This window comes from Alligator mississippiensis, chromosome 4 (genome assembly GCF_030867095.1).
Source record: "Alligator mississippiensis isolate rAllMis1 chromosome 4, rAllMis1, whole genome shotgun sequence".
In the NCBI taxonomy this organism is placed as follows: domain Eukaryota; kingdom Metazoa; phylum Chordata; order Crocodylia; family Alligatoridae; genus Alligator; species Alligator mississippiensis.
Genome location: NC_081827.1, coordinates 163,368,574 through 163,383,469, shown reverse-complemented (window position 1 = coordinate 163,383,469; position 14,896 = coordinate 163,368,574). Strand labels below are relative to the sequence as shown.

The 14,896-nt window shown below is 44.8% G+C and overlaps 1 protein-coding gene across 1 annotated transcript; it reads right to left on the bottom strand.

The window, feature by feature from the left end:
* Positions 1–6,934: 6,934 nt before the first annotated feature.
* On the bottom strand, positions 6,935–14,050 carry LOC102570783 (keratin, type I cytoskeletal 14-like). The gene is made up of 8 exons (XM_006264539.4): positions 13,285–14,050; positions 11,369–11,451; positions 10,581–10,737; positions 9,873–10,034; positions 9,638–9,763; positions 9,320–9,540; positions 8,301–8,338; positions 6,935–7,293 (listed from the first exon to the last, which is right to left on the bottom strand). Exons 1-8 carry the CDS (start codon positions 13,870–13,872, stop codon positions 7,196–7,198), a joined length of 1,473 nt encoding a protein of 490 aa, XP_006264601.1. The 5' UTR covers positions 13,873–14,050; the 3' UTR covers positions 6,935–7,195.
* Positions 14,051–14,896: the final 846 nt, after the last annotated feature.

Genomic DNA, 14,896 nt, shown 5'->3' with positions numbered 1-14,896 from the left:
ACATTTCACTAGAAACACATCACCGCACAAAGGGCGTCACTCTGCTTCCTGTGCTTCCAAATGAACAGTCAGGTATGATTCAAAGTGGGAGGATCATCGCTCAAGGCTACGTTTTAACATCACTTCAACCTATTAAGCATGCGAGAAATAATCAGGGTTCCTTCAGCAGCATTTCAACCAACTAAATCAACCTCTGTCTCAGGTCATCAGAAAGATCAAAGGACCTCTTGAAGCTAAGGGGCTTAGTGTGATTAAGACCCCTTGATTCCCCAGGTATATGACCAGGTGTCCTTTTATAGCTGGGTTGACTGAGGGAAGACTTTGGTGTGAACCTGAAACAAGGCTTGCACTCACACCTCGGGATCCAGCATAGACTGATTTAACTATTCTGTGGCACAATCCCATCACCCCTCCCCACCCTGCTGCAACCTGCATGTCTTAAGTGTTACACAGTGCTATTCCCAGGCTCCCTGAGTACTCAGTAACTCTTTTGCAATAGCCAGAGTTTCAAATGAACCTTTAACCCAATCTGTAGAGATGAGGGGGGAGTTCAGCCTCTGAGGCCCCATTCAGTTCCAGGGCACAGCTGTTAGATGGCACAACTTAGAATTTACAGAGTTCTCCCAGAAAGTGTGTGGGTCAGCATAGAGCAAGAGTAAAAAAAATAGTCTAAATGGTCTGGAGAACAGCTGTTGGGTTTGTAGGACTTGAGGATAAAAAACAGCGCTGAGCAACAGAGTGCTTTACCATAAGTTAATGAGCAAGTTGATCAGATCTACTCTGAAATTCCCTTTGTGACTGCCTTCTCTGGGAGTCTAATCCAAAAAATATAGATACTCCCAGTAAACAAAACAGCAGAAGAGACACTGGCTGCCTTTGAAGAACTAAGACTTTCAGGAAACTGAAGGGCTGAGCGCAGAGAAGGACATAGCTGTCTCAGTACTAACTCTGTCTGAAACTGAAAGTCCTCTAGCACAGACCTGAGTGTTACAGGTTAATGATGTTCCAGGGTGTGGGTGGAGAAAAGTACACTTCCTCACGTGTCTGTTTGCCAATCCTTTACTTTCCTAGACAGGCCCTAACAATCCCATTCTCAATAGCTAGAAATAATGTTCCTTCTCAGATCAGCTGCCAAGAAAAGAGGGGAAAAATTATGGTTTGATCAGAAGCTCAAAAGCAGCACAGGCTTGTTCCTGGAGAAACAGTAGATCAAGCTAGACTATTTGATATGGTATTATAAATCATAGTGTCATTACTAGATAAATCTAAAGGGTGTTAGTTGAGATTTAAGGCAGGATATGAGAAAAATGAAGGCATTCTGTAACAGAAGTCTTTAGTTCAAGGACATTTCACTGTCTGGACAACCTAACCACAAAGTATTGCAAATAGTTTACACAATGCTGTTTGTTTGAAATAGAAATGTGACCAGTATAAAACATTCCTGCTAGTTTCAACTAAGCAGAAATACGACTTTTATAAATATATATTTACCCAAGTGACAAGTTGGCACTAAAGATCATAAAGTTAGAGGGCTGTTCTGTAAATGCTTCTCAGACAGTACATAGATGAGTTAAACCATCTGATTAAAATTTATGATGTGTAATCATCTTAAACAACAAGCTAAGTTTTAGTTGTCTAGAAGTTACTGTCATTCAGTAACTAACTGAGAGTATTGAGACTAAAGAAATTCATTGCATCCAGCGACACAGGAAGCTCCTTCCAGTCCCACATCTTATGTTCATGTGTTCTGTTTATAAAAGGTTACATAATAATGAGCTGTGAAACACTTACAGAGTTCGGCCTCAAAGCAGTTTAATTTTGTGGTTAAGAGAAATGAAACAATGAGAAAGCAGCATTTCATTGGCTCATACAATAAAGATTTTTGCCACAGTTGGATCTTTGCTGAAAGTGGCATAAGAGCTGATAAAATTCCAGAGAAATGAGAAGGGAGTCAGAATTGTTACTTCGGGGGTGCAAGGCATGATAGCCTTCTATGTGTGCAACAGGCCTCCACCCCGCATCATTCTTGATGAGCAATTGGCTAGTTCTTTAAGAATGAACTTGGCTACATTCTGCATATAAATCTGTTTGGCAGAACCGATGTGAGCTGTCCTATAAGTGAGATCTTGAAGATGGTCGCATCCTGAACTGAGTTCGGTTTTTGCCATCATGAACACTATCATCTAGCAGTAACATATAAAGAGCTGGGCAAATGAGGCACCAGCCTTATGTGCTGACTTAGAGGGGGACCTGGAATGGCAGCCCCACCCTGACCCCGGCTTCCCTGAGGAGGTTTTGCTGCTCCAGGACGTAGCAGCCCCACGCTACACGGAGAAGTAGCAGCCAAGTGCATGGCACCGCAACAATGGCAGCTGGGGCAGACTGGCAGCAACATAGCTGGGGTGTTTGGTTCCCAGGATAGGTAAGACTGACTATGGTCTTCCATCCTCCCTGCAAATACTCAACACTGTCCCTCAGCCCACAGATGCAGGGGGTCCAAAAATATAAACCTAGTTAAGGTAACAGGCAACTTAAGCTTTATCTAACCAAGCCATCTCACATGAAGATGGTGCTGGGATAAAGCAGTCAGCAAAGAACACTGAACCCTTTGCCAGTGCTGCTGCAGCACAGATGTGGGAAGCTGTGTGAGGGCAGAGAGGAGCCAAGGTGCTGCCCTTTAGCAGCCTCCAGTTGGTACATTTGCCACGGGCCACCATTACCTACACTGCAGCTGTAGTCAGGATGCAGCCATTACCATTTCAGTTATGGCCTGGGGGATTTTGGGCACAGCAGAGGATCTGAGCCTGAGAATGAGAACTGCCCTCTAGCTAGGTTTAAAAATAATTTTAATTACTTCTCCCAGGTTTTTTTTTAATTATGTGTTTGATTTTTTTTCTTCCAACAAAATTACAAAGTCAAATTCTGCTGATGTTGCTGTTTCCATAGAGTCACACCACCGAAAGCAGCAAAATCAGATTCTCTCTCTCTCCTTTTTTCTCTGTCCATATCTCACAAGCACATATATGCACACAGCCCCTTTGGTTGTCTCATTGGGCTCTGAATTCAGAAGGCTGATTCCATATCCCCCAAACTTGCACAGAAACAGACTGCTGCCCTAAACACACAATTAGGACACTCATTTTGGGAGCAAGATGAAGAAGAAAAGTGTCTGAGCCCCAGCAGGGGTGTAGGTTGTAACCGTGTTGGTCTAAGGACATAGGCAGACAAGGTTCTTTGGGTGAATCTGATATCTTTTATTAGACCAACTTAAATAGTTGGAAAAAAATTTTAAGCAAGCTTTTGGGTTTAAAAACCCTTTGTCAGGCTGAGGAAGTCTCTGCAGTTGGTGTGTGCTCTTCCTGGATGGAATAAAAAGTAAAGAAGCCAGAGGCTGGGCTGGTATGCATACAAGATAGGTAGTCAGTGAATATATAGATTGAGGAGTCAATGGGTGAAAGACATGCTGGGTGGTGGGGGAGAAGGAGGATGAATAGTGGAGAGATACCTGGGGAGTCAGGTGTCAGGCAGGTTATAATGTGTCATAAATCCAATGTCTATATTTAGTCCATAATTTTTAGTGTCCAGGAGGTTGATGAAGTAGAGTTCATAGGCTTGTCTCTGGGAAGTGTTTTGTAAGTTCCCTTTGAGGATCAGGACTGAGAGATTGGAGAGAGAGTGGTTTTCTTGTGAGAAATGTGCCTCCACAGGTAATTGGGTATTTCTGTCTTTGATAGATTCCCGGTGTGCATTCATTCTGGTGATATCTCATAACCAGCGGTGTACAATTTGTGGGGGGGGGTTCTTCTGTACTGCAGTAATTCTTCCCATGGTTTCTGGGTAGCTCTTTCAAACATGCGATCTCTCTCTCTGGAGCAGTGCCCTTGTTGGGTGAAAAGCCCTTTTAAGGTTGGTGAGGTGGCAATCCCAGGTGTTCTCAGTACAGATGTGGTGGTATCTGAGGGCTTGGCTGTATATCACAGCTTTTTTGGTGTGTTTAGGGTGATTGCTGGTTCTGTGCAGATATGTATGTTGGTCTGTGGGTTTCTTGTATAATATGGTCTGTATTTTATCATTCTGGATACTGATCATCGTGTCTAAAAAAGAGATGCTGGTGCTGGAGTATTCAAGAGATAATCAGATGGAGGGAGGATGATTCTTGAATTTCTGATGGAACTCAATCAGAGATTGCAGGTTTTCAGTCCAAATAATGAAGATGTCATTGATATAACTTAAGTATAGCAAGGGTTTGATGGTGCAGTCTGAGCCCCAACATATATGTCTGCAACCATGACAGACAAGGACAGTGTATGTTTCTTTTCATGATGAGCTTCTGAAGTTTGCCCTAGTTTCAAAGTGTCTATTTAAAGTTACTGCTAAGAAAATTAGTAGTGATAGAATGATGCTGTAGCCATGATGGTCCAGGAATTATGTGCAAGGCAAGGATTTTGTGAAGTGACCTAATGAAGAATATACCTTGCATTTGAAAGCTTGTCTAACTTTATCACAACCATACAGTTGGTTCAATAAAAGATATCACCCAAGCAAATCCTTGCCTCTCTGTTAAAAAAGGACATTAACAGTCAACTTTGATGTCTCTTTTTAAAGTCTCTGCCAATTAAATTTCATATCACATATGTTTAATTTTGCCTGAAAAGTGACAAGTTTTTATTTTAACCTCTATCCTCCTGTCTCAAGCTGTGCCTGTCTGTCTACCTGAGCCACTATCCAAAATTATGTTCATCAACAAATTTCCTGAGGTTTGAGTTCAATTATTGATATTCAAAGCAGGACAGAGATAAGCTCTTACCTCTGCACCAGTTGTACACTGGCTCTGCAGTAGCAGGAGTCATGAAAGGGACTTTCATCCTGAGAAAATTTCTATTTCTATAGCACCAGGGTGTGTCTGGCACTTCACAAAAGAAGAAAAAGACAAAGCCCTGCCCCAAAGAGCTCTCATTAAAAGAAACAAGCAAAAAAAACCCTCCAAATTTGTTTTAACTGAAAGCGCTTTGGGACAAGAATCTTGCCCAAGCACATCCACAATAATACAAAAATGCAGACATGGCTTCCAGAACATGGAACTGTTTTCCCACAACTGTTTTTCTGATCCTGCCCCTTCCCTCTCCTCTCCCCTCCCCTCCCCTCCCCTCCCCTCCCCTCCCCTCCCCTCCATCCACAGCTCACATGTATAGACACCTCAGTAGCATCTGAGCAGGATGGTAAGGGGTCATGTAGGTTGTAAAATTCTAAAACAGAGGGTACGTCAACCCTGTCTAGGGCAGAGGTGTGACTGCAGTACATGTCCCAAGCTAATATTAATTCAGCTAACTCAGATAACAATAACCGCATAGCCACAGAAGCTTGGACTAATTAACTGCACAGTAAATGCTTCAGAATCTACACATGCGTCCCTATTAGGGCACATGAAACTAATAAACTCTGCAGCAGGGTAGGACTTGTATTTACAAGTCCTACCCTGCTGCAGAGTTTTTTGTGCACAGCAGTGCACATGTAAACATGGAGGTGGCTAGCTGGAGCATGAAGGTGCTTCAGTACAGAGGCTGCCTGCCGGCTAGCCCCACACTAAAGCACCCTTGTGCCCCAGCCAGCTCCTCCACAGCACATTGCGCCCAGTCAGAGCAGTCCCAGGCTGGCTGGCTGACACCCCCAGGCCCTCTACCTGCCAGGGCTGCTGCAACCCAGCTCAATGTTGTGCTGCGGTCTGGGCACACATGTAAACCACATACCGTGGAGCTTCCCAGGGGTAATAAACTGTGGAGCAATAAGCTCTGCAGTCTATTGCTGCACATTAATGGCACATGTAGACTGCAACAATAGACACTCTAAAATACAACTGAAAGGTTCCTTCCCAGCTTTTTGGGGAGAACCAGAACTCTCGCTGTTAGCTGCCAATGGTAAAATCACAGCAAATTTCCTGGAGGAAAGGACTTAAAATCAGAGGCCAGGTTGTGCCAGCCTTCCATATGCTCCACAACACCACCCCATGAATCATCTCATTGGTTTCAGTAGCCCTAGTCAAGGGGCAAAGAACTACCTGAAAGCAGAGACCATGGCAGAAGCTAACCAGGACTCAGTACCTAGATTTGCTTTCCAGGAGCCACTGCTCCTGTTGGGAGAGGTGAGAAGCAGAGGCGGAGTGTACCATGGATTAGGAGTGACTTTTAAAGACAAACATATGTAGAAGCTCAAACCCAGCATGCAGTAATCTTATTCCACATGGACCATAGTCAAAGCTCACAGATATCCAAGGGGTCTATCCTTTCCTCGCACCTTGGCAGCCGCTCGTGTAGCTTGTCATGCTAAGGAATTCTCATTGAATGTCACTGAAATGTTATTGCAGGTGAAGATGCCATTCATTACCACAAAGCACTATTGCCTGTATAACTCAGCCAGTGCTGAGAGGGAGCTAAAAGATTTGATAATTATACACAGTTGACTGTGAATGTGCTTGTGGTTTTCATTGTGCATTATGCTCCTTGGCTCAGATTCACTAAGTTGAGGAAGTCTTATTTTTGCCCTGACCCTGTATAATGGCCAACAATGATCCATGTGCCCCTTACAGAACTGCAGAAGACCCAAGCCTGACAGGATTCATTAAGGATCTATCTCAGGTTTCACATCCTGAGACCACTTCAGCCTGGGAAAAGATATCTGAGACTATTTCATCAGTTCCTCTGTAAACCCCCAGCCACGCTGGACGTGTTCAGTAAAGCACTTAGGGCTTTGACTTGGCATGCAGTTTGGGGGTACTAATTCAAATCACATGGTAATCTAGCATATAGTGCCTTGCAGTGAACTTTTGAACACCTCCATCCCCTAGCAGCCTGTGAGTGTTGGCAGCAGTCCTAACAAACAGCACCAATGCCCCCACGAGGTCTGTGTCAACCTAGAATTACCGAGGCAAAACTCGTAATTTGCATGAACGAAATGAAAAGCTTTATTGGACGTTTACAGGCAGAGCATAGTGAAGCATTTACAGAAGGGTGAGGAACACAGTGGTAGAATGGGAAGGAACACACTAACTGAGCTGAACGCTCTGCATAACCCAGGCCTGTTCAAGCTTATGGCAGAAGCACCCATCTTCAGCACATGGCGTGGAGTTGTCTTTCCCTTGGCTGTGAAAATAATGATTCGGATGCATCCAAAGTGCCTAGGCCTGGAGCGGCCTGTGGTCTTAGCGGGGTGAAAGGTGGACCTGCTCACGGGAAGAAATCACCTTTCCGTCCTGGACTTCCTCAACGATCGTGCGGACCTGACGAGTGGTCTTAGGTCCTACACAGAAGAAAAAAAGAGGAAGCTGTTACTAGGGGAGGAGGAGAGACATGCAGTCGTGTAAAAAAGGGGTGGGTAATCGTGGCACCAGCCTTGGGCTCTGTCTTAGAAGGGGCACTAGGATGGCAGCCATCATCGCTCTGTTGCAGAGAACTCAGAAAGACCACAGCAGGGCAGGATGATTTTGACACTCTGGATTCCTATTTGAAATCTCTGGGTTTATCTGTGAATCATGTGTATAGGTGTTTGCACACCTCACAGTGCTGATATTGAGCAGCACACCACAGCACCCTGAAAAGGATCTCATGACACTCCAAGGGGCCATGGCACACTGGCTGAGAATCACAGATCTAAAGTGATTGAGGGAGAGTTATGAATTTAGCATTGTTTTTCAAAGGAAGCAAATACATGATTAGACTAATACATTTTCTTTTCAAGTAGATGGGACCTCCCAGTACTGTACTGGAATATGAAGGAGAGGCTACTTCACACTAGCCTTTGTAGAACACAGAAATGAAAGGAAAGGGCATATTGGCTGGAGCTGGTACATTGATTGAAAATGTCAATCTTTGGAAAAACTGAGAACCCAAAAATCCAAAAAAAATTATATTTTTTCCTTTCATTTTTTTTATGTTTGTTTGTTTGTTTGTCTTGCAAATGGTTAAAAATTTCCTTGGAAAGCAGACATATTTCTGAAAATGAGCTCATTATGATGGAAACACACATTTCTGCCAAAACAGAGTTTAAATGTGAAACATTTGACAGCCAAATATTGACTTTTTTATACAGTTGATTTAACTGCACAACTTAATTTTCATGAATCCATCGCCCTGTTTTCATTCATGCACAGACATTTGTCTCAACAATGTCTTTAATATGTTGGAGGAATAATTCCTTATCATTCATATTCTGAACCCACTAATAAAGGAGACCTTCTGGGATGGTAGTTGTTAAGGATGAGATATGAGAGTGTGTGATGAATTTTTCAGACAAGAAAAACCCCTTACCTTCTTTGATAAACTGGGTGGAGTACTGTGAAGACATGCTACAAGAAGAGAGAAATGAGGGCAAGTTAAAATCATGGGCAAAAAGAAAAGGATGCAGTAAGTGATAGAACAAATGGGCTGGCCTCTCATGGGGGAAGATAATTATTTAAAACCCAATCTGACTAATTTCTTTATTGCATCAACATGTGAATCACTAGTGTCCTGTCCTTAAAATTACCTACTGCAGTGGTGGCCAACCCACAGGAAGAGTGCCACAAGGGGCATGGGCAGCCAGTGTGTGTGGCACATGACAGATTGGGGAAGGGGTGGGTATTGGAGCAGCAGTCAGGTAGGGGGCTGGGATCAAAGTGGTAGTTTAGGAGAGGACAGGAATCAATGCAGCCAATAGGGAGAGGTCAAAAATCATGAGTCAATGCTGGCTCAAGGGTCTGGCCCCATAGGAGCTGCAGGGTAGATGCCTCCAAATTCAGTGTTGTTGTGTCCTGGTGGTGACAAAATTCAGTAGCACTCTGCAATGCAATATCTAATTATTACAGTGGCACTGTCTCATACTTTGGACTTAAGCTATGTCATGCTTGCCAAAAAGGTTGGCCACTAATGATCTAGCATTAAAATTTGAGGCAGAAACACAATCTTGGAAAGATTTGTAGGGTGTCGAGGTAATTTAGACACACCCATTAAATGCTCCTCGGACCCCCCTGTGAGATATGTTAGTCAGTTTAGCTTCATAGAGTCACAGAAGGAGCTGGGAACAGAATTTAAGTCCTAACAGCTGAAATTTTATGGTAATGGCTATACAGCTCTGATCCCTAGAAGGAGAAAGAGAGGGTATGTTATGCACTGTAATTCAGAAACTGAATCTCTCCCATGTCAGGGTCTGACTAGAGAGATAACAGCAGAGAGCCTCTGGGCCACTCATTCTTGGATATTCACTCAAAACAAGGCTCTAGAGGACATAGTTGTTTCAGAGGCTTCTCCCTGCCCCATATCATTCTATCTAGTCAACTCCATTCACATACTGGACATCCTCGCCCTCCAGCAACCGGCGATACGTGGCGATCTCCTGTTCCAGCCGGCACTTGACGTCCAGGAGGATCTTGTACTCATGGTTCTGCCGCTCCATGTCACACCGGAGCTCAGCCAGCTGCTCCTCCACGCTGGTGATCAGGCCCTGGATCTGCGCCAGCTGGGAGCCATAGCGGGCTTCTGTGTCAGCCAAGGTGCCTTCCAGGGCGGCTTTCTGAGAAGGGAGAGCAGAGGGAAAGGAATTCAGGGAGAGGGAAAAATAAGGGGTCACTCATCTCTCTGCTTGCCCATGAGAAGTCAGTGCCACACACCATGCTAAGCTGGGACTGCAGGTCAATCTCCAGCCCCTGGATGGTGCGCCGGAGCTCCATGATCTCACTCTTGCCGCTCTGAAGCTGTTCTGTGTTGATGGCAACTTCTTTGTTTAGTTCTTCTGTCTGGAATAAGGGAGGACAAGGCCATTACTGCACTGGTTACAGCAAGTAAATCTTGGCTACCAGCCAGGTGTGTCATGGAGTCACTGTTCTCCATGCAACCGATACATACCTGCTTGAAGAACCACTGCTCAGCCTCTCTGCGGTTTTTGTCGGCCAGGTGCTCGTACTGCTCGCGCATTTCAGCCAGGACCTTGGTCAGGTCAACTCCTGGAGCAGCATCCATCTCTACAGTGATCTCTCCACCGACCTGGCTGCGTAGGGCATTCATTTCCTATGACAAAGCCAACCCATTATGTTCATCCACATCATAACGGTACAGTGTTCCTGCAGCCCATCTAAGGAGGCCCTTCCCATTGTCAAAATCTTAGCTTTGCCAGGAAGAGGCCTTATGTTTGTTTAGCAAGTAGCACAGTGGGGATCTCATCCTAACAAAGGCCTCTGTCATTGCCACTAATCAGGTCATAACAAGATCCCATCTGAAGAAATCTGCATTTCGCGGTTTCATTTTACTTAGTTCAGAGAAGCACAAATAATAAAGAAAGCACAGGTGACTTCCCGCCCATGAGGCAAAATTCTGATCCCACACACAGCTCCAGTGCTAGCCTCTGAAATATGAAGGAGTAAATGAGTCTTACCTGGGGCCACAGAGGGTATGTAGCTGTAAAGTATGAATTATTCCCTGCTGGCTTATCCCTGAAAGTTCTTTTGCTGCAGCCCCAGGCCTCAGAACAAGTCCTGCTGCTTGGGCCTGACCTATTTCCATTGACTCTTAGCTACCATTCAGAGGCTCTGCTCTTGTGCTTAGCGTTGTCCTTACCTCTTCGTGGTTCTTCTTGAGGTAAGCCAGCTCTTCACTGAGGTTCTCGAGCTGCATCTCCAGGTCAGCTTTGGCCAAGGTCAGCTCATCCAGGACTCTACGCAAGCCATTGATGTCACCCTCGACACTCATACGCAGGGCTTGCTCCGTCTCAAACCTTGAAACACAAAATAGATTAAGAAACAGACATGAGAAGCCATCCAGCCACTGTCAGTGGGTCACCTTTGATTGCCACCCCCTTTGGTCCATATTACCACCATCCTTCCCATGTCTTAACACCCACAGTGGTAGGTAATCCAGTGAGTGAGGTGCACTAGCCAATTGATAAAACAGCACTAGTGCTAACCAGGTATTTGGAAAGACCAATAACTTCACTTGGTATACTGGCAACCTGTACCACATTTAACTAACAGGTTTACACTTCACCATCAATGTGTACTTCCCCCTGGCTAAATTAATTGAAGCACCATTGCCCCCACCTGTCTGTTTTGGGCAACATTCAAAATAGATCAGGTCCTTTTTGTGATATAAATAAAATTTAAAAATTCTACTGAAAACACAACATTTCTCAAACTCCTAATGAGATTCATTCACTTATTTGCTGTTTTGGCTTTTGTTGTTATTGTTCTCATTATGTCAAAGCTTCCTCAGGACCAATGAAAACTGCTAAGAAACTCCCTCTTTCCCAGTCAGTGTTCATGTATGCTGGCCAAGGAACTTTAATTGCACCATTCTCATCTTGGACAGTTGCTTCCTTGTTTCCACTCCAAAGGGAGAGTGGAACTTACTTGGTCCTGAAGTCATCAGCTGTCAGCCTGGCATTGTCAATCTGCAAGAGGAGGTTGGCATTTTCGACAGTGGCAGAAAGGATCTGGAGGCAAGAAGACATGAGAGCCAGTGAAAAAAGAGTCTGAAAAGCTCCTCTTGTTGCTGAGAGGTACAAGCTAAGATTTGTGATTAAGGAAGGGTCTGGGGCATCACTGGATGACTTCTACAAAGAGAAATGAGCTGTGTCTAAGTTAAAATGAAGTGAGCGAGCTGTGTCACACTGCCCCATGTCTCTCTTTCCAAATTACCCATAAGCATAAATAATGTCTCCTAAGATGTGCATGGAATAATAAGAACACTCCATCTCATGCTTCAGGGTACATGCTAGACACACACAGTTCAAGAAAGAATCTCCCTCCTTCTCCCCACATACAGAATGAAATAGTTCTCAAACAGTTACTAGTGAGGGGGAGACCACCTAAACTCTGATGCACTATATGGAGGTGACTGTCGCAGGCAGAGCTGGAAGACCATTGCTATGGCTGTGGTTTGGCAAAGCCTGTTCCTGCTTGCTCTTTAATGATCTCATTCAAATTCACTTATGGGAAGGAAGCAAGAAGAGGAATGGAGTGTACTGAGAGGATGCTCACAGTAACTGATGTTTGTAATGCATACTCAGCTACATGTAACACACCCTGGATGTCCAGTGAGATGCAAGACAGGCTGTGAGGAAAGAACTGAAATGTGGAGCCGTACAAAGGGCTTGAAAATGGGCAATAGGCATTCTTTGACAGCTCCTCTGCATCCTTGAGCGCCTCCGCATGAAACAACAAATCCCATCTCTGTGCAGAGACGCCTGATCCTGCTGGTCCCTTCCAGGCCAGTTACTCTCTAATGTCCATCATGCCCTTGGGCAGAATTCTGTTTACTTTGAGTGTATCTAAATAGCACATTTCTCGCAGTTTTCTCCAGCTTTCTGGATGAGTGCTCTAACCACTCAATTGTAAGGACTAAAACATAAAGGGATTCCCCTCCTCATCCTTCTCTTTCCTCCCCTTTTTCCATCACTTATGGTCCCTTTTCGCATCACTTATACTCAGGTACACCTGTACATAGATGCACACCTCTACCCAGCCAGTGCATGGCCCATTGACCACACTCAGTCTACACACATGCTTGCTTGTTCACAGTGCAAGGGAAACTGAATTGCTCCCCACATGTAAGCAAAAAGAAGGCCACTTGCATGGCTAAAAAACTGCCAGTTAAACACACGAGGGGAAATAGAATACAGATCCCTGGGTTTACTAACAATCACTTGTAAGTGAAAAATGAAAAGAGCAGGAGGAAGAAAATCAACCTGCTCAAGATGACAACACAGGAAACCAAATCAGCAGGGAGACAATCTGCCCCAAAAAGCCTAGGATTGAGATAATAGCAGAAGGTAGGCAACATGCTTGTCATTATTTGGTTCCCTCCTTAGATTTTCAAGTCCCAAAACTCAGCCTAGGACTGACAAAGCCAAAGCAATTGACAACAAATTGCAAATGGCTTGACTGTACACATGCAGTCACACTATCATGAAACCTTGAAACACAAAATAGAATCATGGTTGGTATACAGCTAGAATCTTCACCTGTGAATTAATTTTCCATAGACTCAGCAAAATCAAATGCATTATCAATATGAACTAATATCCATAAAACTCTGCTGCTGCATTACTGCCTCTCATGTCTGTTACATGCACCTTTTTGGAGGAACATAATAATTGAGGTTGTCAAAGCACTAAGTCCACATCCTTCATATTTTCAAATACAGGCTAATGAGACCTTTTGCTTTCACTTGATTTTCAGCTGCAAGTTACACTGTTGCTTTGCAGTACCCTTGTGGTCACCTTAATAGCACCTTAGACCAGAAATGTCCTACTTCAGTGCCATACCTTATTCCTCAGATCCTCGATGGTCCTGTAATATGGGCTGTAGTCACGGTCTGGACCTGGGCCTTGCTTCTTATACCAGTCCCTGATCTTAATCTCCAGCTCACTGTTGGCCTCCTCCAGAGCGCGCACCTTGTCCAGGTAGGCAGCCAGGCGGTCGTTCAGATTCTGCATGGTTTCCTTCTCCCCAGCAGGGAGAATGCCATCGCCTCCCCCAAAGGGCCCACCAAAGCCAAGTCCACCACCAAAGCCTCCGCCTGAGCCACCACCAAGTCCACCACCAAGTCCACCACCAAATCCACCACCAAAGCTGCCACCACTGAAGCTGCCACCACCAAAGTTGCCACCACCAAAGCCTCCTCCCACACTGCTACAGTAGCTCCCTCCATAGCCACCACCCAGACCACCGCCGAAGCCAGAGACCATTCGAGAGGAGGAGACCGAGTAGCCACCTGATCCCCCATGGATAGTTGGAGCTCTGTAGGCACCTCCACTGAGACGCACTGAGGGCCCTCGGCTGGAACCACCACCAAAGCCACCCAGCCCCTTGAGGGAGGTCGAAGAGGAATATTGTCTGACGCTGGTAGTCATGATGAAGGGTAACAGAGGATCTAGAGCATAAGAGAGGCACCCAGCTCAGTTGTGAAAGAGGCAGAGCACTAACTTCACCTGACTTGGAGCTCCCTTTATAGCCAGAATTAGGGGGCGTTGCTATTGCCACATCCCTGTGTCTCTCTTACATTCCCCAGGCTTTTCATCACCCTGAAAGTCTGAGCCAATTTCCAGCATGGCTTTTTGTCTCTCTTCTTCTTGATCATTTTGTCACATTCCACTACAAATGCTTTGCCTCAGAAAAGGGTGTGTCCTTATGTTTCTTTTTCATTTCCAAACAGTTGGGTGTGACTTAGAAGAGAAGGCAATTATTGCTCAGGGCTACGCTTTAACTTGACACTGTTACACCAGAGACATGAAGACATTCAGTCTCCACCTAGTGCAGCCTCTGAACCCTCCATTGTGACTCTGAGTTGCATGTGAAAATCTTAAATCATGAATTTACTCTCAAATCTGTTTATTAGCTTTGGCATGGGAGTCCGGAGCCAATAAAAAGGTGCTGACTCAAGCGCTCTATGGCACATGTCCTTTATTTGCAGCTCATCCAAAGTCACTTGGAGTCCACTGGCATCTTTCCAGCTGGGATCTCTCTCAGAAAAACAAGTACAGACCTAGCAGTCAGAGTGTGAATTAATCTCAGCCATATTTGACAAGGATCCCGTAACTCCACACAGAGCCTCACTGGTCATTTCTACTTAAGTATCAATCTTAGATAAGGGGCTAGAATTAGAGAAGGGCTTCGAACTTCAATCTCTCTCCTAGGCATGGGATTATTGTTCAGGTATGGGAAATGTAGGGTATTTCCAAGGTTGTAACTGGAGAAGGGCCATATTTGCCCATGTGACAAACTATGGGAAATAAGTAGTAAAAATGGAAAGTGGATGGTTTTAATCAAGCAGTGCAGGGCTGAAGGCACATGGGCTGGTGAGGCAATAAAGCCATAGGAATAGTTGCCTCTGTAATTTGAATCATAGAATCATACAAAATGAGAGTTGGAAGGGAT

Excerpts from the sequence above, each read along its gene's own strand:
- LOC102570783 (XM_006264539.4), bottom strand. The coding sequence starts at position 13,872 with ATGACTACCAGCGTCAGACAATATTCCTCTTCGACCTCCCTCAAGGGG. Across the intron at positions 9,764-9,872 it reads AGCAGTGGTTCTTCAAGCAG|ACAGAAGAACTAAACAAAGA; the intron begins GTATGTATCGGT and ends CCCTTATTCCAG. Across the intron at positions 8,339-9,319 it reads CTGGAGGGCGAGGATGTCCA|CATGTCTTCACAGTACTCCA; the intron begins GTATGTGAATGG and ends CTCTTCTTGTAG.